Raw genomic sequence first — 26,503 nt, forward strand, 5'->3', positions numbered from 1 at the left:
TCCACCACCACCCTCTGGGTGCGCCCCTGGAGCCAGTTTGCCACCAATGTGACTGTGCATTCGTCAATACTGCAGTCCTCAGCTTGCCCACCAGAATTGGGTGGGACAGTGTGTTGAAGGCCTTCAGGAAGTCCAAGAAGACGACATCGACTTCCTCCTTCACATCTAAGTTTTTTGTTACCTGGTCATAAAAAGAGACCAGGTTAGTCAGGCAGGATCGGCCTGGCACAAACCTGTGTTGGTTACCCCTCAACATCACTTCCTTTGCAGGGCTCTCACAAACGTGGCCCTTGATAATCTTTTCAAAAACCTTCCCCAGGACAGAAGTGAGGCTGACTGGCCTGTAGTTGCCAGGCTCTTGCTTCCTCCCCTTCTTGAAAATAGGGACCACATTGGCCCTTTTCCAGTCCTCAGGGACTTGGCCCGAGCACCAGGAGTCCTCAAACAGCTGTATTTATGGCTCCCCAATGACACCAGCCAATTCCCTCAGCACCTGCGGATGAAGGTCATCCGAGTCCACCGACTTGGATACATCTAAGCTCTCCAGGTAATCCTTAACTAGGTCTGAACTAACAGTCGGGGGACTAGCATCCTTCCTGGGCCTCTCTACGCTGTCACCCGAGAGCACTTGATTGTCAGCAGACAGGAACATGGAGGCAAAGAACTTCTTGAAGACTTCTGCCTTCTCTTGTGCGTCTGTCACCAACTGCCCTGCCCCACCCTGCCCTGCCCTGTAGGGGTCCAATGTTACCCTGAGACTTCTTCTTGTTACCTATATACTTGAAGAAGGACTTTCTGTTATCCATAAACCCAGAAGGTAATCTAAGCTCCAGTGCTGCTTTAGACTTCCTTCCCAAATCCCTACAAGCTCAGGTCAGGAAGGTGTACTCCTCCTTTGTCCCTGCCCCCTGCTTCCACCACCAGTATGCTTTTTTCTTTGCCCTCAGGCCAGCCTAGATATCCGCGCTTAGCCATGCAGGTTTCTTGGACTCTTTTCCCGCCTTCCTGCTCAGTGGAATTGCGTCCTGCTGCGCCCCAAGGATAGCCTCCTTGAGGAAGGACCACCTTTCCTGGACCCCCATACTAGCTACCCCCTGGGCTCCGAGTGCCTCCCTGACTACTGCCCTGAGCACATCGAAGCTGGTTTTCCATTGAGATGATACGAGCTAAAGCTACAAAAAGACTTAAGTGCCTCCACTTCATATAAGCAATTAAACATTCATTGCACCATGGAATGAGAGAAAGTGAAAGAGAGGGACTCTAGAGCCATTCATATTGGGAACGGGAAACGCAGATTCCAACCCCGGCTCCAATGACTATTATATACAAAATGCAGTAATTTCAAACTGGAGAAATGGAGTGACCTATCCCTAGAGTCTAGTAACTCAGGCATTTTTGTGTGAGGTGGGAGGAATGGGTTCATCTCCCTGTGTCAAATCAGCTGAAGTGGGGATATGTAAACAGGTCTCCAATATCCCATGCAAGTACTCCAAACACTAGGCTATTTTGTGATAGAGAAAAGTTTCTCTTTCCCTACAAAAGGGCTGTCCTAACTTAGATGTACACATATCCCTAATTTCCTTCCACAAATGAACGATAACCTGAGCAGACAGAGCTCTATCAGGAAATCTAAAGAAAGCTAGCAGCATCTCTGTCTTCTCTTTAGTCCTGAGGATACCTTGTGGAGATTAGGCTATGGGAGGCTTTGGGAAAAAAAAGGACCATGGATGAGTAGGAAAGGAGTCACTATCCGTGCCATTCCCAGTTCTCAGAACCAGTGCTTCTTAAAGTACCTACATTTAGGGCCCCATCAGGAGTTTTTCCACACAAGATAAAGGAGTTTGTTGCCAAGGGCAGATTCCCCACCTATGCGTTACTGGTGTATCTATCCCAGGGCTCAACACCATCAAAGATAGTCAGTTGAAAACTTCACCATATGAAAAGAACAAATGTGGGCTGTTTATTATTGATGGCAGAGACAAATGATTGCAAAATTTTGGAAATATACAGGCTATTCCCCTTTAAAATGGAAAAGATCTGATGGAAGCAAACTTCATTACATATTAGTATATTTATATAGCTCCAGAACTTAGACTAGAGAGTTCAGACCAGAGATTCAGTCGGTATAAATTAATATAGGTCCAACATCTTTAACTGGGTTAAAATGACAGCCAGATCCTGATTTTTAACCACCTCTTATGTATTCTCTCTTAAAGAAAGTAAATTCTCCTGTTCAATGAACATGGGAGAATATTTATGATATTCGTTTGGACTGACTTTCCAGAAAGCAAAGTAAAACTGATAGATTTTGCAGGTATCCAAATCCTGAGTAGAAGTCTCCACCATCAACATTATGGCCAGGGATGCAACACTATTTTTTCCTGGGCCATTTCATCTACCTTTTTTTGAAGGCCTTTCAGACAAAGGCAGCATCCTGTAGACCCTGAAGGCATTGTTTCCTTTCTTTATACTTTTGTCTTTCACTTCTTCTATGTCAGGCAAAGAGTTCATAGCACACCGGAAGTTTGCCTTCCATGTTTTTGGATCAGGTTTATCAACTCCTTGTTGAAATTTTCCTAACAAACATGAAAAGAAAATTAGGTATATATTGACAAGTCATAAGATCTTGGAGAAAGCTAGTAGTACTGTGAGTTAAATGTCAGTTTACAAACCTTTTGGTACTGGTTATAGGAGCTCAAACCATAGTTCGAGTTGCAAGAGAAAGTGAATTTGGTGATCTCATCCTCATGCTTATCTCTAGAACATACGATTGACAGTTTCTAATCAAGAAACACCCAGGGCAAGAATAGTCTGGGCACTGCATGTCAAATGCAATGTTACACCGGTGTGAGACAGCTTGCACAGCATTTACTATTATTGTGCACTGCTCGAATCCCTAAGGGCATAAAGGACCCAGTTCTGCAAGATGTGGGATAGTCCCTGATTCTACTGATTTTGAACCCAGACTTGTCAATGATGTTTCATCGCTGCCTTCAATGCTAGCAACACACAGCCCCTTAACAAAGCTGGAGAGGACCTTGCAACAGTCATTTTGCAGACTCAGATCCTTACACTCATTCACTGCATTTGTCAAAACAAACAAATGAAAGGAAAGAAAAATTGGGAAGGAAGAAGAAACAAACATTCAAAGACTGGCCATCAGAAAGGAGAGCTCCAGTACCTGTGTGAATTGCCCAGTTTCTAAATAAAGGAGCATCTTTTTCAACATCCCACCCATGTCGTGCAGCATGCATCCAGGGAATCTGAAAAATCTTCTTCTCCTGGAAAAGAAAGGAAACAAAAATGGCAACTTTGATTGCCTCTTTGATTTTCTGATCGTTTCAAACACACGCACCTACAGCTCCAGAATCTGTAAATGTTTTACTTTATTTGATCCCTTACAGCAGAATCCTTTTGTTACTACTGTCATCATCAAAACACTTACCAGAGTCGGCATGAGCAGGATGTGGCCCTAAGTATATTAAAACCACAGATACCCCTTTATGGGCTTAAAAAAAATGATTTGCAGCTTTGCAAATGGACACATGTAAAAAACATGCTGCAGCACATTTGTAAACATTCCTATGAGTATTCTTTTGGCAGTGCAGAACTTGTTTTGTTTTTTTTATGATTATGAATCAAGTACGAAGACAGATATTCATATGAGTAACACTAACTGGGAGGGCTAAAAATTCAGCCAGTGAAATACCAGCACAATAAGAAATTAAGACATTTAAAACTGGGTAGGGTAAGCTTATAGGACACAATAAGGAAGCGAAGTGTACAAGACTCCTCCATAACAGAAGTCAAAGGTTACTGAGGTAGGAAGGAACTAGGATGTATACAGGAGGGGGGCTCTAGTTGATGTGGGAAAGATTAAGAACTTGTGTACTCATTTTAGATCATTCAGTTGTATTCCTTGCAGGACACAGGAATGTACCCTTTTCCCTGCTGTCAAGGTTACAGTTGAGAACACTACCATGTTTTATGAATTTCTGCAAAGTCATCTAAAAATTAACTCACTTTGTAGTTCCTGGGTTTTGCTCTTCTCTTCCTTCAACACCATTGTCTTTCCTCTTTTGTCTCTCCTCCTAGACTGCTTGTGTACGATCTCTCTTAGACTAACAGATCTATAAATGTAAAGTTTTGTTTTTTCTTCTTCATTCATCTTTGCGTGACACTTTCTTTTTTGATTCTACCTTTTATGCCAGCTTCTGCTTCTTCCATTCAATTTTTACTCCCCTTTACCATCCCCTCCTATTTCTATTCTCCCCTTCATATTTTTTCTGTTCTTTAGTAAAACCAAAGGTTTAACATGGCATCCGCCTTTCAGAACCTTTTTTTGCAACTTTTTCTTCTATTCTCCTCACTTTCTATTCCTTTGTACCCTCCTTTCATTTATTCCTCTTGCACTTCAGGTCTTAATGCCTCTATGGTCATTCCAACCCTCAACATCTTGGTAGGAAGCCAAGTAACCCAGAAAAGCAAGGTATAGCAACATCTCATAAAGTGTCTCAAAAAAAAACAAACCCAAAAAAACCAGGATTTAGCAATCCCATGTCAGAGATGACACAAACCTCTTCTTTAAGAACACACAGTGGTGTCAGTCTCTCTCCAAGCTAAAAGAAGTACCAGAAGGACATTTGGTCAAGCAGCACGGGAAAGTTAACTTACTGAATAAAATTGACAAAAACAATACTGGAATCAAAACATGAAATAAGCCATGAAAACACCTGCTTGGTGTGACCAGCTTGATTTTCAAAATATATATTTTTACCTCTGAATCTTCCTTTCAAATCCATTGTGTTAATTTACCAGCCCAAACATAAGATCCATTTGACTATATTTATCCTAACAAAAGTATTAATATTATGAATTTCTTGCCTGTTAAAAAAAATACTTGTCCCAGATGAACAAATGGATTTTTACAGGTTGGTGTAAATATATAATTACCCGCTTCTTTATTTTGCATAATATTTACTATGCACTTTCTAGATTAATTAATAAAAGATTAGTCAGGTATGATCCTAAAAGACACAGGAAATGTCACTAAGCACATTTTACAGAAAAGTCTTATGCCATTTAGCAATTGTAGGAAACAAACAGCGTTCTAGATAATTTAAATTCTATTAGAATTAATAAAAATCTAGAAATGTTATTAAAAATGGAACAGCTCCTCCTCTCCCCCCACAACCCTATCCCATTGTACAGTAGGAATACAACTGGCTACTGTATAATATTCTACAACGGGGTTGTCAACCAGGGGTACACAGGGGAACTTCCAATTTCGCCGCTGGTGCTTCCAGTTTTGCACTCCCATGGACTGGCTGCTGGGGGGACACCCTCCCCACCTCTCCCCCCCATTTTCCAGAACATTTTCCAGTGCTTTATTTTTCTGTGGGGAATTTTCCATTTCTAAAAATTCATTGTTTTATAAAATTCATTAGTAACAATGAATGGATGCCAAGAAAATATTAGGTAAGATTGGCAGTTTGAAAGTTGTAATTTATGTTTTTCAGGTGATTATCCCTAGAAAGTGTGTGAGAGAGTATGTATATGTTTAATTGATTTGTAAACAGGAGGGTGAATACACTCGCATAATAATGCAGACCAAAAATCAAGTTATGAATTTACCTAATTGGCTATGCAGGTCAAATCAAAACCAAAGCTAAAGATCTTATTTCATCTTAGACTGCAAGTGAAAATAAAACCAAAACTAAAACTGTGATTAATTTTTGTTTAGATAAATAGTTAACTATTTAAACCCGGCAGAGCGAGCTTAGTCCTCTGGTTGACGGCAGAGGCCAGACTATACTTCCCTTTGGCTCTGCAACTAAGCAGCAAGTTGAGCAGCAGAATGCTCTTTCTGGCAGGGAGGGGAAAAGCAAGCTCCTGCTGCTGCTGCTTCTTCTTCTGATGGATGAGGCCAGACTAGAATAGCCTAAATTAAAAATCTTTTCCCTCTTTTGTTGCAGGAACTTGGTAGCTCAAGTGAAATAGCAGATTTGCAAAAAATGAAAAATGAAAATGTTGAGCTGCCAGGTCTGGGGGTAGAAGCAGCAGGATCCTCACTTTCAAGACCACTGTCAACAGATATGCGATCCACCATGAGCAGCTGCTCAAGACAGTCAGGCTTTTTATCAAGCTTTGTGGACAAAATGTCAAAAGACGATCAAGAAGAAGCAGATGAGACATTAGCTTGAGCTATAGCTGCAAGTGGTACACCTCTTGCCATAACAGAAAATCAATACTGGAAGGAACATTACGAACTAATTCACCCATCACAAAAGTTACTGTCACATTATCACTCATTACATTCTCTCTTAGATAGACAGAAAGACAGAGTTCAAACAATGGTTATTCAAAGGATTGGTTAAGCAGAATCACTGACTCTGATGTCAGATGGATAGACTGATATACAAGAAACATTATGCTAGCAACACCTGAACCAATATTCCTGAAAGCAATTGCTACTGAATCTTCTCATCATACAGGTGAATACATAGCCAAACTACTGAGTGAAGAGATTGGGAACGCAGGTCCTGCTAGGGTACAAGCCCTTGTAACTGATAATGCAAGTAACATGAAAGCTGCATGGAAAATGTTAAAGGCAAGTATCCTCATTTAATAGTATTTGGCTATGGGTTGAATCTTTTAGCAAAGGACATAGTAAGTGTGAATACAATGAAGACAGTATTGGCAAACTGCAAAGCAATTCTGAAGGTATTCAACAATTATCATGTTGCTAATCAGACTTCGAAGAAATTACAGAAAGAGAATCAGGGAAAGGAAAGAAATAATTTTAGAACCAAGAGTTCTAGTTTTTTGTATGTCTTTTTGTCTCAGACCAACACAGCTACCAAGTACACCCCAGGGAAAGGAAAGTGAACTTTAATTGCCAGGAGAAACTAGACGGGGTTCAGCTATGAAGTGTTTACCTAGTTTCCTCTGCACAAAGAAGTGTTTGCAGTGTGCTTCAATAGATGACAGTTTCCCAGATTATTCCCATGAACATTCAGAAGCAGATTCTCAACAAAGATGTGTTCTGGGTTTGAGTTCAAGGAGCATTCAATTTGCTACAACCAGTTTCAGTGGCTATCAAGAAACCTGAAGGAGGTGCACGAAGCCTTTCAAATATTCGAGAGATATTCAGACAACTGAATGAAAATCTAATCGAGAGTTTGCCTTCTTCACCTCTTTCCAAAAAAGAAGTAGTAGTAGTAAAATAAATGTTTACTAAGAGATCTGAGTTTTGCTCTCATCCAGTTCATCTGGCAGCAAACCTTTTGGATCCTCAACACAGCAGACAACATTTATCAGAAGATGAGTTATCTACTGCTCTCAGTACAATTGTGGAAGTAGCTAAGAATGTCCCTAACATTGATGGAATAGCTGTGATGACAAACATTGCCAAGTACCATGCAAAAGAAAAACTTTGGAGCAAAGACATCATTTGGCAGGCAGCCGAAAATGTGTCTCCTCTCACATGGTAGAAGGGACATGGTAATGTCTGCCTGTTTTCCAGGATTGCTCTAAGGATCCTAAGCATTCCACCAACAGCAGCTTCTTGTGACAGGAACTGGAAGGCTTTCAGCTCAGTCAAGACAAAAAGAGGAATAGACTAGCAAATGAATGCACCACTGAGCTTGTTTCTATTTCTCAAAATCTCTCGCTTCTGGAGAGTCAGCCAGAAGCACAATTAGTGAAGAAGATGCAGTGTGATGATAAGCTGCCCTTGCCCACAGACTCATTGGTAAAGCCATCCTTTAACAAAAGAGAATGTGGTTCAACTAGCTCTAAATCAGATTCGACTCAATCTGATTCTAAAATGGAACTAATAAGTAGTGTAAGTGATTCTACAGATAGTGACAGTGAAACTAGAGATGCTGCAATGACCTCAGTGGAAGAGAGTAACTCTGTTCAAGCAGATGAGTGGACAACCACAGCATATCATGCACAGTTCTTTGGGTGTGCTAAAATTAGTTTGTCCACAGTTTTCAGTGCCTTCATGTTTTTCTTAAATTTAAACAAACAATGTAAGGGAAGTACATGCTATTGTGTATTGTCTTTACATTTTTACAAGTATTCCAATAAAAATAATTTCTTTCCACATAAAGCTTTGAATTTGTTTCAATATAACATTTAAACCACTTTAAACCATTAAGTGTGCTGTATTCTATTTTTTTCCTAATCAAATATTTCAGTTCAAATACTTGTGGCTATTGGCACATAAAATTAACATGGGGGTACTTTTTGAGTTTTGTTTACTAAATAAGTCAAATAAACATGCTAAATCATATCACGCTCTATTTAAGACATTGGAAAATTTTCCGGAAAACTTACATCTCTGGGGACAAAAAGCCCTTCAATAAGCAATTTTCTAACCATCTGCCTACAGGGGAAAGTTTTTCCTAACTCCAAACAGTTTGTGTCCTGAAGCTGAAAGATTTATATCAGCTAAAATGAAAAATAATCCTAACTAGAAAATAGCTACAAATTTTCTCATTAGTCTTAAAAATGTCTTTTTCATTTTTCTAATCACCTTACTCTACAAGGATATCTTGTGGTTATGAGCTCCACAGAAGGGGGTGGGGAGAAAGACAGAGAATTTCTTTTTTTCAGTTTTAAATGTGTTGCTTCTATTTTTATAGTGAGAGCAGTATAACTGGCGGGGGGGGGGGGGGGGGGGGGGGGGGGGGGGGCAAGGAAAGGAGGGGAGAAAGGGAGGGACAGCGGTGTAACCAAGGCAGCAGCCCAGGCACCACTACAGAGGTGTCAGAATAGCAGTCCCCAGGGGTGCTCTGTCACCACCACAGCCCATGTTGGGGGAGCTTGAACTGAGGCAGTAGCAGCTAGTGCTCTGCCACTGCCACTGCCCACATGCAAGAATAAGCCTTTTTCTTAGTCATGCCTGCAACCCTTGATCCTACATCAGAACCATGCAGCTTCCCAGCTCCCAGCCCAGCTCTTCTTTTTTGCTGGAGAACCACTCCTCCATCCCTACTGCTTTGAAAAGGGGCAATGAGTCACCCAGGGCAGTGGATCCTAAGACACATTTAATTCTTTTCATCAGGATCAACAACAGGGAAGAGAAGTCACTGATTTTTGCATTGTTTCAAAGTGTAAATGGAGCACCCACATTATGTTCTGTATCAAGATACACCAGTGAGCCTTTTTTATCAATTGACTCTCTGGGCAGTTCCAGTCTTTCCTCCTTTGGATTTGGAGAAATTTGGAAAGATTTGGCAATTAGAATATAGACACAACTTTAAATGTTTTTTCTACATACCTCTACGTAGCAGGTGGCTTGTGAATGCTGAGCTGCTGGGTCAGATAGAGTGTCCCACAGAAGTGTGGGGGCTCCCCAGTGTGCTCAGCAACAGACCTGGAAGTGGACCAGAAGCATGCTGGGAGGGTCCTCCCACGCCCTCCTGGCTTGGCAACTGGTGCCTCCTCCTGGGTCTGGGGGGACACCTGGGGTGCCCCTGCAGCTGATCACTGAACTGGGGGGAATGCAGGGGGGTCCCCCGCGCACTCTCCGGCAGACCCAAAAATGGACCAGAAGTACTTCTGGTCTGCTTCTGGGGTCACCACTGAGCCCGGGGGGGGGGGCCCTGCGCTCCTGTGGGATGCTCCATTTGCCCCACCATTGTAGCGTTCACGAGCCACGCTGGTACCTCAAGGTATGTAGAAAAAACATTTAAAACTGTGTCTATGACGGAATCGCTGATTCTCCAAATCAGCATCGAATCTTCAGATTTGGATTCAGCCAAATTGAATCAGGGACAGTGATCCGAATTAATGAATCGAATCACTGTCCCCGATTCAGGCCAAATCTGAAGCCGAATCGAACACGGCCCGCTTCACACACCCCTACTATGCAACTACACAGTTCGTCCAATAAAAGATAATCACAAATGCATCCCTGCAGCTAGCAATTTTCTCACCTGACTGTGAACCTTTGTATTTCTGCTACGTCTTTTTTGCAAGTATAGTGGAACAGGGTACCAAATTTACATAAGAGTATTATATCACCAATGCCACTAACTGACTCCAACAGCCTAACCTTGTCTGCTGCTTTAACAACTGCGGAGCATGTTTTTTACTGAACTTTCCAAAGTGATGCTCTGGATGACTGCAGTTAACTTAGAACTCAGCAAGCTTATACTTTTCTATTTAAAGCCTATGTGACTCTTCCAAAGAGGAGGTAATAATTTTTCAAGACTCAAGATTAGAGCAATATTAGCCCAGCTCAGTCATGGACTACATACACAGTCTTTGGTCATGCAGGCACTTACATAGGATTCTGTGTTTCATTAGGGAGAAAGGCTTGCTGTGACCTTAAGAACAAATATGTGAATCATAAACTAACTAGAGCAGCATAACAGGAATTGTTAATACAACGTTCAACAGGGAACATCAAAGGGAAGGAGGAATCCAATGCTTAAAATTTTGCAACAAGCTGGAAAAGCAAAATCATGTTAAAGACTTATTGCTGTCTCACGGTACAAAACTCTAGAAACAGATAACTGAGCATAAGATCAGCACTTTCTTAACTAAAGAGCACGAGGGCAAGTTCTAAATAAGCTAAATCTGTCTTTGTGGTAATATCCCAATACATACTCTGAGCCAAGACCTCTGGTGTCTCCTCCTATTACAGATGTTCAGACCACTCCCAGCCCCATGCCTGTCCCACTGCATGAGGGACCAGTGCCCTTCCCCTAGCTCTGCCATATCAGATAGTTATGCTCCATGGCCAGCTCCCCTCTTATCTCAACAGAAGAGAAAGACAGTTATTAGCCATGTTAGTTTGAAATCAGGCAGAAAAAAATTAACAGTATTCACAAGAAATTGAACTTTTTCAAGCTGTACATTTTATAAGCCTTAAAACCTGGGTATCATTACAGCAAACATCCTGCTAATTTTGACCAGTTTCTTTATTTTTTCTTACTGTAAACCATCTTTGCAGAACTATGGTTAAAAAACAAAAACCTAAACCCCTCAGCTTTCACAGCTGGTCTGTGTATAAACAAAGTTGTGGGTGCACGTGATACTGTATTGGAGATTCCAAGTGAGGCACTGGCCTCATTTATGGTTGGGATAGACACTAAATATAGCAACTGGTTTTGGTTTGATGACTCATTGTTGAATTGAAGTAATCAGTTTTAAACAGAAACACTTAGGAGGTGGGGTAAGTAGACCATTTAACTCTAAAAGATAAAACTTTGTAAGTATCTGAATTTTTGGGGAAATATCAGAGTGCTACATAACAGAACAGGCCACATAGCCTGGCCCCCTGCTTTAGAAAAGGATTCAAATTCAAAATACATTATTTCCAAGAAAACACCTGCCCAGTTATATAGCAAATTATCATGGGACAAAGAATTCTTTACCAACAGAAACTGTGATCAAACGTTTTTTTTCTCAGAAGCACCAAGGCAGATATCAATCATAATATCTTGATCTATACTGAATTGTTGCTAGCATTAAAGCAATTTGATGGTGTGCCTTACAATCTACCCTGATGTGGGGATGGACTCTCAACTACGGGATATACTGACCAACACATATAGGAACCAATTAGCCTAGGTCTGTCTGTGGTGCATGGAATTTTTCCATCTGGCCCAACAGTAGTCCAGCAGGCTTTCAGAAGTTTGGGGCAAGGCTCATGGGTTGTAGCCTGCAGAAGAATTCAGGGTCCTTCGGCCCCAATGGACATGGTTGTTGGCAGCAGGGAGGATGGAGGGACGTGCAGGTATAGACTTCACTCGCTTTACAGCCACCCAATCCCTGCACTAGCTCATGTCACCATCACCATTCAACTGGCACCACCACGCTCAGACTCCTACCACTAGGGGTGCACCAATAGAGATTTTGGGGGCCAATATCGATAGCCGATTTTTAAGGAGGCATATCGGCTGATACCAATCCAATTTCTGACACCAGCCTGGCAGCTTAGAGAGCTCTGTGCAGCTGGCAAGTCTGGTGCTGTGGAAGGGGAGGGGAGAGGGAAGAGGTCATGGTGCAGATCAAGGCCCCCACGGTTAGGGAGGAGTAGGGCTGGGGCAGGGCAGGGCAAGGCAGGTGTGGGATGGAGCTGTGGCTCATCCAAGGGGTGTGGGGAGAAGGGTGGAGGCAGCACCCGGCGCTGCATGCTGCTCATCTGAGAGCCACTGGTCTGGCACTTGGCCGCTTGTCTGGTGGCTCTCACTGCTGGGAGGGCATGGGGGAGCGGGATAGGCACGTTCCCCCAGATCTGTGTGAAGCAGGGCAGGAAGGGAATAGCCCTGCGCAGTCTCAGCCCTAGCCTGCCCCACCCTGCGCAGATCCAGGGGCACATGTTCCCCCCTCCACTCCCCACACGTGTCCTCCGGGAGCCACTGGACAAGAGGGTGAGCGTCAGATTAGCAGCTCCCGGATGAAAAGCACACAGTGGCTGGAGTTGTACCTCCCCCCTCATGCCCCCTGGACAAGCCGTGCCTCTGTCCTACACTCTCCCTGCCCTGGCTGCGCAGTGCTTGCCCTAGCCCTCGTCCCAGCCCCAGTCCCACTCCTCCCTCACTGCAGGGGCCCCCACACTCCTTCCCTCCCCACTCCCCTTCTACCACACCAGACTTACCAGCTGCACGCAGCTCTCCAAGCTGCCGGGCTGTGCTCTTCACTGCCTATGTGATGTGCTGCGGCTGCGCACACGCACAGGCATTTATTGGCCAAATTATCAGTCACATCAGGCCGATTTCCAATATGATCAATTTTCTTTATATTGGTGCCAATCCAATATCAGACTGATATATTGGTGCACCTCTACCTACTACAGCTGCTACCTGTACATCCAGCCCAGGGAACGGACTGAGTATGACACCCCTCAATTAGCTGGATGGTGATGTCTTCCAAATGCAGAGCAAAAAGGAAGAAATTTGTTTTTGGGGTGTATTAAAAAAAAGAGAGAGAGAAAGAAGCATGCAACCATGAAGAAGAAAAAGCTGCTACAGCGCTGTACTTGAACAATGAAATGCCTACCTCTAGAATATCATGTCCTATAGGCACTGGCTCCTTTTAAGAAAGATTTGTAGGAAAATAAAAATGTCCAGACATGGACACTTTCTCTCAAGTATAAAAAAAAAAAAATATGACATAAGTACTGGGCACATATACACGTGCAATTAATGAGAAGCAATAAACTCCAAAACTTATTTCCAAAGTTTATTGCTCCCAGGCGCACCACTTGAATGTTCACCCAGGACCACAGCGTGTTGAGATGAGTCATAGCAGCCGTGGCTGGCAGAGGAGACCTTGGAGTCAGCTTGCCAGCCCAGGCCTGCTCCTGCCAAGCTCAGCGTGCTGCAGAGGGTCTAGTCAGTGGGCACCCCTGCACTGAAGCAGCCTTGTGCACCAGCCAAATGCGTCACCAGCTACAAATATGTTGCTGCACATGAAAAAAAACTCTGCAGCAGGATAGTACTTTTATTTACAAATGCTAATTTGACACAGAATGTATTAGTTTACTACAGCCTAACAGGGCCACACATGTAGATGCTGAAACATTCACTGTATAGCTAATTAGGCAGCTCTGCAGTAAATGTCTTGTGTAGATGTGCTCAGTCACACCAAAGTAGAAGACAGAATGTGGTATTTAAATTACAAAGGAACAAAACTGACCGTTCCTTTTACCTAGGCCCATTACCAGTGCCCACTAAAAATTACAGAGCAACCAATTTGGGATAAAATATTTATTTTACCTGATGGGATTTACTACTGAGGAAAAAAAATTATACCATGTAATTTCATAACTACTAGCACTTTGTCCTGTGCAAGCTAAGATTCAAAACAGAGAAGCTAATTAGCATATATTAACTCATAACACGATCACATGAGCATCGTTCATTGGTAGACATAGTATACCAGGCTAAAGGAACCAGTGTCTGATCTACAACAACAAATCCTAAGTTCCTATGCAATCAGAATATATAGTTGCTCTTAACCATACACTTAAATGATGCAATAGTATTTTGTTGTTGGGGGAAACCTGTTTTGTGCTTTTTGAAGTAGGGAATTAATTATAACATTTTAAAGAGCCTATGTGGTGTAACTGTGGGGTTTTTTTTATTTCAAATGTATTTTGAATTTTTTGTAATTGTCTTAATAAAACAATGCCTTAATAAAAATAACTTGTTCTGACATTCCGGAGCCTGCATCTACAATCTCTCCTGCTAATAGTCCCAAATAAGTAAGGAATGCTGAGTTGGGCTTTGTATGGGAAGATATGCATTATCCTTCTAGGTTCTGCAATGCTCCCTAAAGCAATGAATTCAAGTAAGTATTTGAACACCAAGTGAGGAGCAGTAAGTACCAGTACATATATCAGCCTAGTGGCTAATAGGGCTGTGAGAAGCTTCAGTAGCTGACTTGATTCAGAGGAGACTCGGTCCGATTCAGGGACCAAATCTCCAAATCAAACTGAGAGACCAAGTAAAGGATCTGAATCGATTCGAAGCATCCTAACTGGATTCAGAAAAGCTTTGGAAAAAGATTGGGCTGATATGGAGATTTGGCCATACACTAAACAAGAAGCTGACAGCTGCCTCCAGCTGGTAAGTCTGTTGGGGCTGGAGGAGGGAGGAAGGAGGGATTGGGACGAGCTGAGACAAGCTGCCCAGCCGGGACGGGGGGGTGCGTTACTCAGGGAGGGGAGCGGCTGGTGTGGGATGCAGGCGGGGCATTACTGGGAACAGGGGCTCTGCCCTGCTGCTGCTTGCCCAGCTGGAACAGAGAGGTGGGCAGCAGGATGAGGGTGAGGCTGGCTTCAGGCAGAAGGGAGCAAGCAGTAGCAGGGCGTAGCCCCCGCTACCAGTGCTGATACAGGTGCAGCAGCGCTGGGAGTGGGGGCTATGCCCTGCTGCCACCTGGAGCAAGCCACGTCTGCATCACACTCCAACCCCTGCCCACACTGGCTGGGCAAACGGCAGGAGGGCATAGCCCTCGAGGCTCCCCATACCAGGGCAGAGGCAGGCACAGCCGGAGGAGCTGTGGGAGAAGGCCCCATAGCTGCTGTGCCTGGCCCCAGCCTCAGGCACTTAAAAAAAAAAAAAAAAGAAGAAGTCTTGCACTCGCCGACTCTGGCAGTGGCAACTGGGGGCTCGTGGCAGACCCCCAGCAGAGCACAGGACAGTGGGGGGCAGCAGTTATTGGCCCCCACACCTGAGCTGCCTCATGGTATGGGTGCAGCGCAACACGGCAGAACACCATGCGCTGTCCAGGGGCTGGGGTGGCTCCAGCTGTCACCCGGAGCCCAGCAGCACTCAGCCCCAGCTCCCAGGCAAGTGCATGATGCCCTGCCAAGCCACACTAGACCACGCCATAGGGCAGCTGCTGCATGGGTGTCAGGCAGGGGGAGCAATCCCCCCAGCCCCCCACTGCTCCACACTGCACAGGAGGGGCTTTGCCACAAGCACCCAGAGGCCCTGATCCCCACTGCTGCAGTGGTGAATGTGGGGGTTTTTTGTTTGGTTGGTTTTTTTAAGTGCCAGGACTAGGCTGGAGCCCGGCTGGTGATGGGGGCTTCTCCCAAGGCTCCCACTGCTTGGAGAGAGGCAGGCACAGCCAGAGGAGCCTCCTGGCTATGCCTGCCTCTCCCTGGCAGATTCGAATCACTGAATCTCTCTGAATTATTGCCAAGTCTTTCAAAACCAATTCAGCAGAATTGATTCGGGACAGTGATCCAAATCTCCAAACTGAATAACTGTCCTCCAAATCTGAATCCGAATCAAATACTTCCCTATTCACACAGTGACTAATGCAGAGGAGACTGCTCTTCTGAGCTGCAGCATTCTCTTCCAGTCTCACTGCAACTGCTTGGGTTATCACTCTGTTCTTAGTTTAAAGCAGAGATTTCCATACCACTTGCTCTCAGAAAAAGAGTAATGGGAGAAAATGCTTTAAAAAGAGCTGCTGGCTTAACAAGCAAAAATTGCACCTCAACTCCTGAACATAGGGCTAGAAGAACAGGTTGAGCAAGAGCAGTTTGGCTTTGCCCGCCCTCGTTTCTTTGCTTCAGTGGAAGCTGTGAGAATCAGATTTATTCCACCAAGTCTCAGATTCTGTTGTAAAGTAGTTGTTTAACAAACATGCACACACATTACCTTATTTAACCATTTTAGCCCTGGTATTGTGTTAGAATTTATTTGCTCCTCCAGCCAGGGGCGCATCCGCATTCTTTCCACAGGCATGGTTACCTGCATTAGAAGAACAAAACAGGGGACAATGTTAAAAAATGAAGATTTCTGTCTTGCCAAAACAAGATAAAACTATAAGAGAAGTTTGGGAACATAGTGCTTTTAAGAAACATCAGATTGACTGCCCCTGAGACATATCCACTCAGCGGGTTTAGCACAGGCAGCGACAGCTGCCAACTGTCCCTTGTCTCAATTCTGACTTTATAGCAGGGCCACCTCTAAGACTGAAACAATTCAGACACTGCACTAGAGAAGGGTGCCTAGTACAGCTGCACCTGCAAATTCTCTTATGGTGACAGAGCTTACAGTAGCAAAAGTTCTTTTGCCAGAACAAGTACTAGAAATACCTTGAACAAAATAAATGGAAAAAGGGTGGGTTTTTTTTTTTGTTAATATGACTATGGGAACATCAGACCTTTCTTTCTGCCACTATAAAGAATTGTAAGCAACCTTTTTTTGTGTGTGGTCTCAGCCTCCTTCGGTGCAACTGCTTCTCTAACTACAGATCTGACTGAGATTACCAACACATTTTACATTAGAGTAATTCACAGAATAGCCATCCAATAACAAATTTAACTACCTGAGTGGCAAGTCTTTCCACACTCCATTGCCAACTCTTTCAGCCATCTAGTTTTTGATCTTTTAGCTACAATTTTACAATTTAATATCAGAAAGACCAACCCTTGCCAAACCTCTCAGCTGTTTCTCAGTATTTAGTGTCACTCAGTTCAGACCCAATTCCACTTCTTTTGCAAAGTAACCCTGATGTAATTTCACTGTATATACCTGTAAATTATTGACTTCAAAGGGCAAAGTCTTCAACTTAATACATAAAGCTTTAGAAATATTAACCAATTTTAGGCATCTTTGAAGGTGCCAATAATCATGTTATCTAGGAGATTACAGATTAGACACACTAAACCCGTTGTTAGGGAGCTACAATCACTTACTCTCATACTCAGGGATTTTGACTTGCTTTTTTTCTTTCATTTTGCCATCCTACATATTCCCCTTTCCTTTCTACATAATCTTGGGTTCCACGAGTCTTAAAACATACAGTATTTGATCTTCCTCATACTTTCAAATGTGTGGCTTGGTATTCTTTTTAAAGTAGACACCACTGACATTAAATTGGTTTGTTCTTTTCCCTGTGGGGTTACTAATATCAAGCAACCTAACAATTAAGAACTCCACACCCAGCGCAAAAGGAAGAAAAATGTTCAAGGTTTCCTCTCACTGCCCAAAGGAGATAGACTTCCTGAAACTGATGGGGAATTGTGTTCAAAACCTGAGAGCACAATAAGTCTCTTTGATAAGCTTACCGAATGGAAATACAAATGTAAAACAATCTTATTCACACTAATCTCTTAGCAAACATATTATCAGTTTATTTATTGCTGTGCAAAGCAGGCCAAAAAAATTTCAACCTTTGGCCTTCTTCACAGTTAGTTAGAACTTCTAAAAAAAACCCTAGAAACGGCTGTAAGTACTTAGCCACCTTTCAGATTCAGTTCAGCTATGAATAAAATAACCAAAACTCTGGATACTGACAATAGCTGAATTCACACACAAAGTCTCAGCCTTCATGTCAGACCAGCCACCAAAACTGTTGTATGAGTCATAGCAAAGCAGGCTAAGTCTGCCCCACAGTAACAATATGTACGTGGCATCTATGAAGAACATCAAGGGAACACTGCACAGTTCTCAGTATATCTTAAACTTCACTCAGGGCAGATGCACTGAATATTGTGTGACAGAAATTATATATGTGTTTGGAGTGAAGCCTAAATGCAATCTCTCTGAAATATGTCAAAGGCATGTTTTGCATACACTAAAAGGACACAATGAAAGAGATTCTCAAAAATAGCTCTCTTCCAGTCTCACTGCTCTATCCGCCAAGGCTCCATCTCCCTGAAACTGTAGCATATAGCCAAAGCAGAGCAACTAGACATTTTTATTACTAGTTAATTAAACCCCCCCAAGTAATTTCCTTTCATCTGGCCCGGAAGATAAGAGACAAGCATCAAAAATGATGGGTGCCTTCCTCTGTCAGGGTGCTCAACCTCTGATCCATGTGGCCTGCAGAGCTATTGCATCTGGCCCGTGGGGTTTCCCAGAAGTCAGGAAATTTGGCACCAAGGAAGCAGTGGCCATTAATACTGCCAGCCTCCCTTCCTGTCAAATTCTCAGGTCCCTTCCCCCAGCACAGCTAGATCAGGGCCAGGCCATGCCCGCTTCCCCCTATGGGGCTGAATTGGGGTGAGGCCACTACCTCTACCACCTCACACAGCTGGATTGGTGCCAGACCATGCTCCTCCCCCATAGCTGAACCGAGGCCAGATCACACTCCCTTCCCACTGCGGGGCTGAATCAGGGCCAGGCTGGCCCCCAACTCCTTCCCTGTGGCCAGATGGGGTCCTGCCTCACCTGTCCAAGAACTCACACTAGGGCATCAGCCAGATCCAGTGGATGAACTAGGCACTGCCCTCCTGGTCCCCCAGGGAAAAAGGTTAGGTATCACTGCTTTATACCACTGTACCCAAATATGTATATCCATTTGGTACAACCCCCCAGCATAATCAATGTTCAAAGCTTGGACACTTACAGTTACCACTGGGATGTACTGTATCCATTTCCTTATAAACCCAAAGAATCAAGACAAAATGTCAGACCTACTTTTCTTAGACTAATCACCCAAGAGGCAAAGAGGAAGAACAGATCTGTAAAGCAGCAGCATCAAACTGCACTTGGGGATGCTCTGAGATGAAAGTAGTAACTGCTGTCATTAGGAAGCACAATTAATTCCTTTTCAGAGCACAGGCCAGAAAAACTGCTTAACACCACCAGTGCAGAAGAAGAGAGAGTCTTATTTGCCATGAAAAACAAGAGTTCTGGCTCTCTCACTTTTCCCTCACTGAAGAGGAATACCCCCAGTGGTCTGCCCTACTGCTTTCTCTAGGTGCTTCAATGCTCCTTTCCTCTTCTCCAGAGTAATGGCCTTCCAGCGGAGAACTGGTGCCTGCCACTGACAGCACAGAAAGTCCACAGAAATTAGACTAATAATGGAGTCAGAGAAGTAAGGCTGGAAGGGACTTCCAGTGGTCATCTAGTCCAACCAACCCCCTGTCTGAGGCAGAATCACCCCTATCCTAAACCATCCCATACAACCATAATCTAAACCAAGGGTAGGTAAAATGCAGCCTGTGGGCTAAATGTGGCTCGCCAGGCCATTCTATCCAGCCTGCGAGGACCCTAAAAATGTAGAAAATGAATATTTATCTGCCCCTGGCTGCCTGTCACGTGGCTCTCAAAGGCTTGCCAAAACTCAGTAAAGTGGCCTTCTGCCCGACATAATTACCTCCCACCCCCAAACCCGATCTAAACTCTGCATACGGTTACCCTCAACCCTGACACAACATAGACCTAAACCCCTAACCTGCCACAGGTAAAGCAGGGGAAATACAGCAACCAATGTCCTGTTTCTATAAACTGTTGTCAATATATGCTCAAGAGATCCCAGGTAGCAGGCCATGCTACCCACTACAGAGGAAGGCAAAAACCCCACAGTCCATACCAATCTGACCCCGTAGTAAAATTTCTTCCTGACCCCAAATATGGCAATTGGTCTGACCCTGAGCAGAGGGGGCGAGACCCTCTAACCAGGAACCTCAGGTTTTGCTCCTAACAACAAAATCAGCATACACCAGCTGAAGTCCCCAGCCTTAACCTCGGGAGAGGCTTCAAAACACACTGACACATATAGCAGAAAAAAGGAGGGGATTGTGTGGGAGCAACCAGTGAAGCCCAGAAGCATAGGAGATACCCATTGTAGTAAATAGGTATAGCTATGCCTAGATCATCCTGGAGCAGTGGGTATCCTGCCTCTTCCTCAACTCCTCCACTAATGGAGAGTCCATAACTTCCCTAGGCAGTCTATTCCACTGCCTCACTATTCTAATAGTGAAAACATTTTTGCAGATATTTCCAATTTAAAATTGACTTTGCTGCAACTTCAAGTCATTGATCCATGTCCTCCTCTCTGCAGCAAGAGAGAAAGGGTGCTTTCCCTCTTCTTTATGGCAGCCTTTCAAGTATTTGAAGATTGCTATCATGTCCCCTCTTAAGCGCCTTTTCTGCAAGCTGAACATGACAGGTCCTTCAGTCTCTCCTTGAAATGACTTGACTTTCAAAACTTTGATCATCTTTCTTGCCTGCCTCTGGACCCTTTTTAACTTCTCCATGTCCTTTTTAAAATGTTTAACCAAGAACTGCACACAGTACTCCAGATGAGGCCTAACTAGTGCCAAGTAGAGTGGCACTATCTTCCCCTGTGTCTGGCACCTAATGCTTCTAACACTGCACCCAAAACCATATTTGCCTTTTGTGCCACTGTATCACACTGCAGACTCATATTGAGTTTGTGATTCACCAAGACTCCTAGATCCTTTTCCACAGAGCTGCTATCCAGCCAGGTATCCCCCATTTTGTATTTGTGTTTTTGATTATTCATCTTGAGGTGTAGCACACCTTGCCTTTGTGCACATTGTGCTTCATCCTGTTAGCTGTAGCCCAACTTTCCAATATGTCAAGATCCTTTCGAATTGCACTTGCATCTTCCAACATGTTCACAATCCTTCCCAGTTTCATGTCATCTGCAAACTTGGTCAAAACGTTGTCTATGCCAGTATCCAAATTGTTAATAAACATATTGAACAGCCCTGGGCCTAGGACAAGCCCCTGTGGAGACTCTACTCAAAACCTCCTGCCATTCTGATATGGGCCCATTAATAATTACTCTTTATTGAGCCAGTTATATATCCACCTTCTAACAGTTTTATCCAGCTCATATTTTTCCAATTTGTTTACAAGAAGGTCATGTTGGACTTTGCCAAAAGCTTTGCTGAAGTCCAGATACGCTATATCCACCCAAGCATTTACTTTGTCAAAGGAGATCAAACTCGTTTTTCATGAATCCATGCTAGCTGCTTGCAATCAGCCAGCCTTTCCTCCTCAAGATGTTTGCAAATAGCTTTCCTTAGGATATGCTCCAATAAACTCCCAGGTATTGATGTGAAGCTAACTAACTCAAGGGTGGGCAAAATGGCAGATCTGGCCAGTGGCCAAACTCTATTTCCCAGCGGCCCCTGCTCATATGGCTGGGCCAATTTCCATGAAGACCCCAGCAGCAGCCACGCTGTGATAGAGTGAGTCCAGGGTTTCTGCGCGAACTGGCCCCAGCAACGCTAGCAGAGCATGCAGCAGGGCAAAGAACTGCTCTAGAGCCGAGGTGGGATCTTGCAGCAATGACAGTGTGGTCCAGAGCTGGGGCAGAGTTGTGATCTACAGCCTGCATGCCCCTGCCTGGGGCATGCAAGCTGCAGATCGCAGCTCTGCCCTGGCTCTGGACCACAGTCACCACCACAAGATGGTCTCTGGAGCACCTGTGCACCCATCCTGCCAGCAGGGGTGGCACTAGGAGGAGGCTTGGGGGGGGAGGCTATAGCCACCCCAAAATTCCATGTAGCCACACCTAGGGGCACTATACTGGCCCTTTTCCAGTACTCTGGTACCTAACCCGTCTTCCATGACTTCATGAAAATCACTGCCAATGGCTCCAAGATCTTTGGCTCTGCTGCCTTTAGTTCATTCAGACCCAACAAAAGCTCTCTAACCATCTCTTCTGTTATCTCATCCCTCAGCTGGCCCCCTTCCTTAACCAGATAATCCCTATTACATGTTTGGCAGCTTAACTTTTTTGTGAAGACTGAGGCAAAGTAGCTGTTGAGTAGCTCCATCTTCTTTGCATCCTCAGGTAAGAGTTCCTCCTGGCTTATTAACAGAGGACCCACAGCTTCCTCAGTCCTTCTGTTCTGGCCAATATACTTGTAGAACCTCTTCTATTCCTTTGCCGGGGCAGCTGTTTCTTCATCTTTGCCTTCCTAATTTTGTCACTGCAGGTTCTTGCTATTACCTGCTATGTATCCGTGGTGACACGCCTATTGTTCTATTGCCTGTATGGTTTCCTTTTGCATTTGAGGCATTTCAGAAGTTCCTTCTGCAGCCACACTGGTCTCATACAATTCTTCTTGTACTTCTGTGGTACCAGGACAGTTCTTGTTGGGCTTCCAATGCTGTGCCCTTAGAAGCTTCCAGCCCTCCTGGGCACCTTTATCCTTCAATCTGTCCTCCCATGACACCATGCCTATTAGCTCCTTGAGTTGGATGAAATCCATCTTTTCTAAATGTAGCATCCTAGTTTTGCTGACCTCATGCTTTCCTTGTCACAATCTGAAATTCTAGCATATCGTGATCCCTTCCTCCCAAATTGCCCATCACCTTCACATCTTCCACCAGTTCTTTCCTGTTGGTCAGGACAAGATCCAAGATAGATGACCCTTAGTTGTGTCCTCCACTTTCCTGAAGAGAAAGTTGTGCTCCACTTGTTAGCAGTTGGCTTGACATTTTATGTTTGGCTGCACTGTTCTTCCAGCAGGTATCTGGTAAACTGAAGCCTCCCATCAGTCCATCCCACAGCTTTTGGATAGATATGTCACCTACTTGAAGAGTGCCTCATCCACCTCCTCCTCCTAATTAGGCGGCCTATGATAAATCCCCACCACTATATCAGTTTATAGACCTCCTCCTAATTAGGTGGCATGTGATAAATCCCCACCATTATATCAGAAAGGTCTTTCACCTTTCATCATCACCCAGATGCATTCTGGTTTGTTTTCTTCCTTCTGAACTAGGGAACATGTATATGTGTTTCTGATATTCAAAGCAGCACCACCACCTTTTCTCCCAATCCAGTCCTTCTGAAACAGTGTAATGCTCAACATTTACACTGCAGTCATAAGAGCCATCCCACTAGGTCTCCGTGATACCAATCATATCATAGTTCATAGTTCTTTTCACGGGCTGTAGCTTCCATCTCATCTTGTTTATTCCCCATACTTCTCCCATTTGTACGCATGTCTCAGATGTATTTTGCACTTTGACCCTCTTGCTTCTGTTTTGTGCCACTTATCAGCACAAAAGTGATTAACAAGCAGAATTACTTTAAGACATATTTATCAGAAAGCAAAACAAAAAATACCCCTTCTTAAAATTGTCTAGGTGGGAGTGTGGGTGTTCTTGGGATATATTTAAATACAAGAGTAAGAACATCCACTGTTAATGTAAACCTCTGTTAATCAAACCTTTGACCCTAGGGTTTGCTTGCATTTTTCTATAGAAAATGGAGCATAACATTTTCAGAAATAACTCTAGATACTTCTTTCTCTGAGGAGAGCAATGACCACAAGCTACTGTGGTAAAATGTTGTGGTTTCTTTGACGGCTGCATATCAACGACTCCTCAACACCAAAAATACAGTGTTAGCACAGAACTATCTTATCTCAGTTAAAGTAATAAAATAAAATAATGTATTATGGCAACTGTGCACAGTTAAAATGGTAAACAAAATCAGGAAATGAAAAAGTTAAAAGTTTCTATGTAATGTTAACTTGGTTATCACATGGGGGTTTTTTTCTTTTTAAGTGTATAGGTTGATATAATTCTGTTTATGTTGTTAAAAGATACATCTTAAACATACAAGATGTGCAACAGAGCTAAGTACACACGGTAGCAGGAAGCCTTCTGTTAGTATTTAGAATATAATATGTGCTAGAGTATTTGTTGAATATCTCAGATAGAAGCCAAGAAAATCTAAAACGCTGGACACATCCTCATCTTTTAAAAGGTCACTGTATTGGTAACAAAAGGCAGTGGAGGGTAGCATGGCATTTTTAAAGAGCCTATAACTCTGTAATTTGCTTCCTCCATAAGTCAAATTCTGAATTTGTTGGCTCTTATGTTAAGCTGCTTCTCTTTTCAAGACTCTGAAACAATGGGCTCAGTGGATTGTACAGTTTGATCTTGGAGTCCTACTAGGATGACTCGTATTTTTTGGTTGTACTGGTACCCAAAACTTTAGATGGGAGCACTTTCACAAAAAAAAAACCCCAACAAAAAACCAAAACCAAAAAACCCCCTCCAAAAACAGAAAAACCACCCCCAAAACCAACCAACCCATAAATAATGGGTACCCATTTTTTGCCACTCAAGTAATTAAAGCTTTCAAAGAACTCTGAAAACTTAAAGTAAAGCACAGAAGTGCAAAGCACCCTTTTTTAAACACCAGGCTGGCCTCATGGCAGACTGAAACAGCTTTACTTTAAAACAAACAAATGAAAACCAGGAACTAACCTCAGTCATCTGTAACACCGAGCAAGGCTGCAGTAAAAGAACTTGCCCATCTCATCCCACCTCCCCCAGCCTTTATTATTTAGTCTGTAAATGGGCAAAAAGGAACTTTTCCTTTTTAGAAAAATACTAAATGCCCCCACAAATATCTCCCCTTTCCTACACAGCATTTACAGTCACATTTTTGCCAAGCCCTAAATATAGGGTTTAGATTTACAAATGGACATGAACACCTAAAGATGCAGACAGGCTCCTAGTGGGATTCTGAAAAACGCTTACATGCATAATTCCCACTGACTCCAAGTTTTACTGGTTTCATCTCAAGCCAATGAGAAATCGGTTCCCAGCATGCTTGTGCACTTTGGTTTACCACACCAGTGCCCCACCTGTGTCTTTAAGTATCTAGATACCTTTGCTCAGGTTAAGTGCAAGAAAAACAGTTTCAAGTTTGTTTTTTGGCACCATTCTGTACTGCCAAGAGGGGAGACCAGTGACAGTTCTAGCTTGTCTTGAACATCCCTAAGATGGCAACTAGAACTGAAAATGTTTAACATGCAGTGCTCTCAAATCCTGGGGTTACCATCCCTCTAGGTTTTCTCAGACATGTCCTCTTTTTTGGACCCCTGTGGTACATCTGGGCAGGTTTTGAAAATAAAGAGCAAATGTCCCGACTGGCTACTTGGGGCTGGGAGCAGCAGGCAAGGTGATCAGCTCTTGGGAGTCACATGCTCCCCACAGAAAGAGAGACTGAAACAAAGAGAAAAAAAGAGAGGTGCATGGGAGAGAGGAAGAGAGAGAGAGAGCATAGGCACGCACACAATGCAGGAGCTGTTTGGGCAGGAGGGCTGGGGGGTAGGGTGGGGGCAGGGATCTGCAGATCAGGAGTGAAGGGCACCAGCAGGGCTGGGGGGCAGGGCAGGGGGCTGCAGGTTGGGAGTGAGGGGCACCGGCAAAGCTGGGGTACAGGGGGCTGCAAGTCTGGAGTGAGGGGCACCAACAGGAGCTGCAGGTAGACAGTGAGGGACACTGCCAGGCTGGAAGGGGGATAAGGGCTGCAGATCAAGAGCGAGGGGCACAGGGCATGGGTTGAGACGGGAAGGGTGACTGTGAGTTGAGTGTGCAGGGCACTGGCAGCGCCAGGGGACTGCAGGTCAGGAGTGAGGGGCACCAGCAAGGGGTGGAGGGCAGGGTACTATTGGATTGGGAGTGAGGGGCACTTGCAGGGTCAGTGGGTCTGGAGTGAGGGGCAGCAGTAGGGCTGGGGGGGGCAGTTGTGCAATATCAGTGAGAAGCAACAGAATGGGCCAGGGCAGGGCACCAGCATGTCACTGCCTCCCCCCCCCCAACAGGTGTCCTCTTTTTTGGACCTGGAAATATGGTAACCCTATCAAAAAAGAAGGCTACACTGACTTCTGGCATCCCACTGCAGCAGGCTAGGGATGCCTATGTCAACACCAATCTTTCTGGAATGGCACTGAAAAAATTGTGTTTGCTCTACCTTGCTCATATCTATGGGAGGGCCAAGGGCGCAGTGCTGACAACCTGATCAGGTCACACAAGCCTTGGATGCAGGTGTTGCCGTGGATGTAGTCTTTCTGGACTTCAGCAAGGCCTTTGACACCATCTCCCACCCCATCCCCATTAAAAATTGGGCAACTGTGGCACTGATGCCTACACAGTCAGATGGATTGCAGATTGGCTGAAGGGTTGTACTCAGAGGGTGGTGGTGGATGGGTCATATTCGACCTGGAGAGAAGTGGGCAGCGGAGTCCCCCAGGGCTCGATCCCTGGGCCCGCACTGTTCAATCTCTTTATCAGCGATTTGGATGACGGCGTGAAAAGCAACCTGTTTAAATCTGCTGATGACACAAAAATTTGGGGCGAGGTGAGCACGCGAGCGGGGAGGGAAAGACTGCAGCAAGACTTGGATAGGTTACAGGGGTGGGCTAGCAAAAACAGGATGCGCTTCAGCACTGACAAGTACAGGGTGCTGCATTTGGGCAGTAGTAACCAGCAGCACACTTATA

At 44.2% G+C, this 26,503-nt stretch overlaps 1 protein-coding gene and 1 long non-coding RNA gene across 4 annotated transcripts in view; one reads left to right on the top strand and one right to left on the bottom strand.

Moving 5' to 3' along the window:
- Window positions 1-26,503, bottom strand: part of IRF2 (interferon regulatory factor 2) — a 70,456-nt gene that overhangs the window by 23,920 nt on the left and 20,033 nt on the right. For 2 of the 3 annotated variants that reach the window (XM_019534673.1, XM_019534675.1), the window contains exons 2-4: window positions 16,140-16,232; window positions 3,182-3,281; window positions 2,400-2,576 (exon numbers count right to left, since the gene is read on the bottom strand). In XM_019534673.1, coding sequence (XP_019390218.1) covers window positions 2,400-2,576; window positions 3,182-3,281; window positions 16,140-16,226 — 364 coding nt within the window. In that variant the 5' untranslated portion in view covers window positions 16,227-16,232. Of the gene's footprint in view, window positions 1-2,399; window positions 2,577-3,181; window positions 3,282-16,139; window positions 16,233-16,812; window positions 17,178-26,503 lie in introns of those variants that run through there. The other variant, XM_019534674.1, reaches the window with a different exon arrangement.
- On the top strand, window positions 3,290-4,521 carry LOC109309791. The gene is made up of 2 exons (XR_002101041.1): window positions 3,290-3,812; window positions 4,004-4,521. It is a non-coding gene; the product is annotated as an uncharacterized LOC109309791 (long non-coding RNA).

Source organism: Crocodylus porosus, unplaced genomic scaffold (assembly GCF_001723895.1).
Source record: "Crocodylus porosus isolate Cpor-Errol unplaced genomic scaffold, CroPor_comp1, whole genome shotgun sequence".
Classification (NCBI taxonomy): domain Eukaryota; kingdom Metazoa; phylum Chordata; order Crocodylia; family Crocodylidae; genus Crocodylus; species Crocodylus porosus.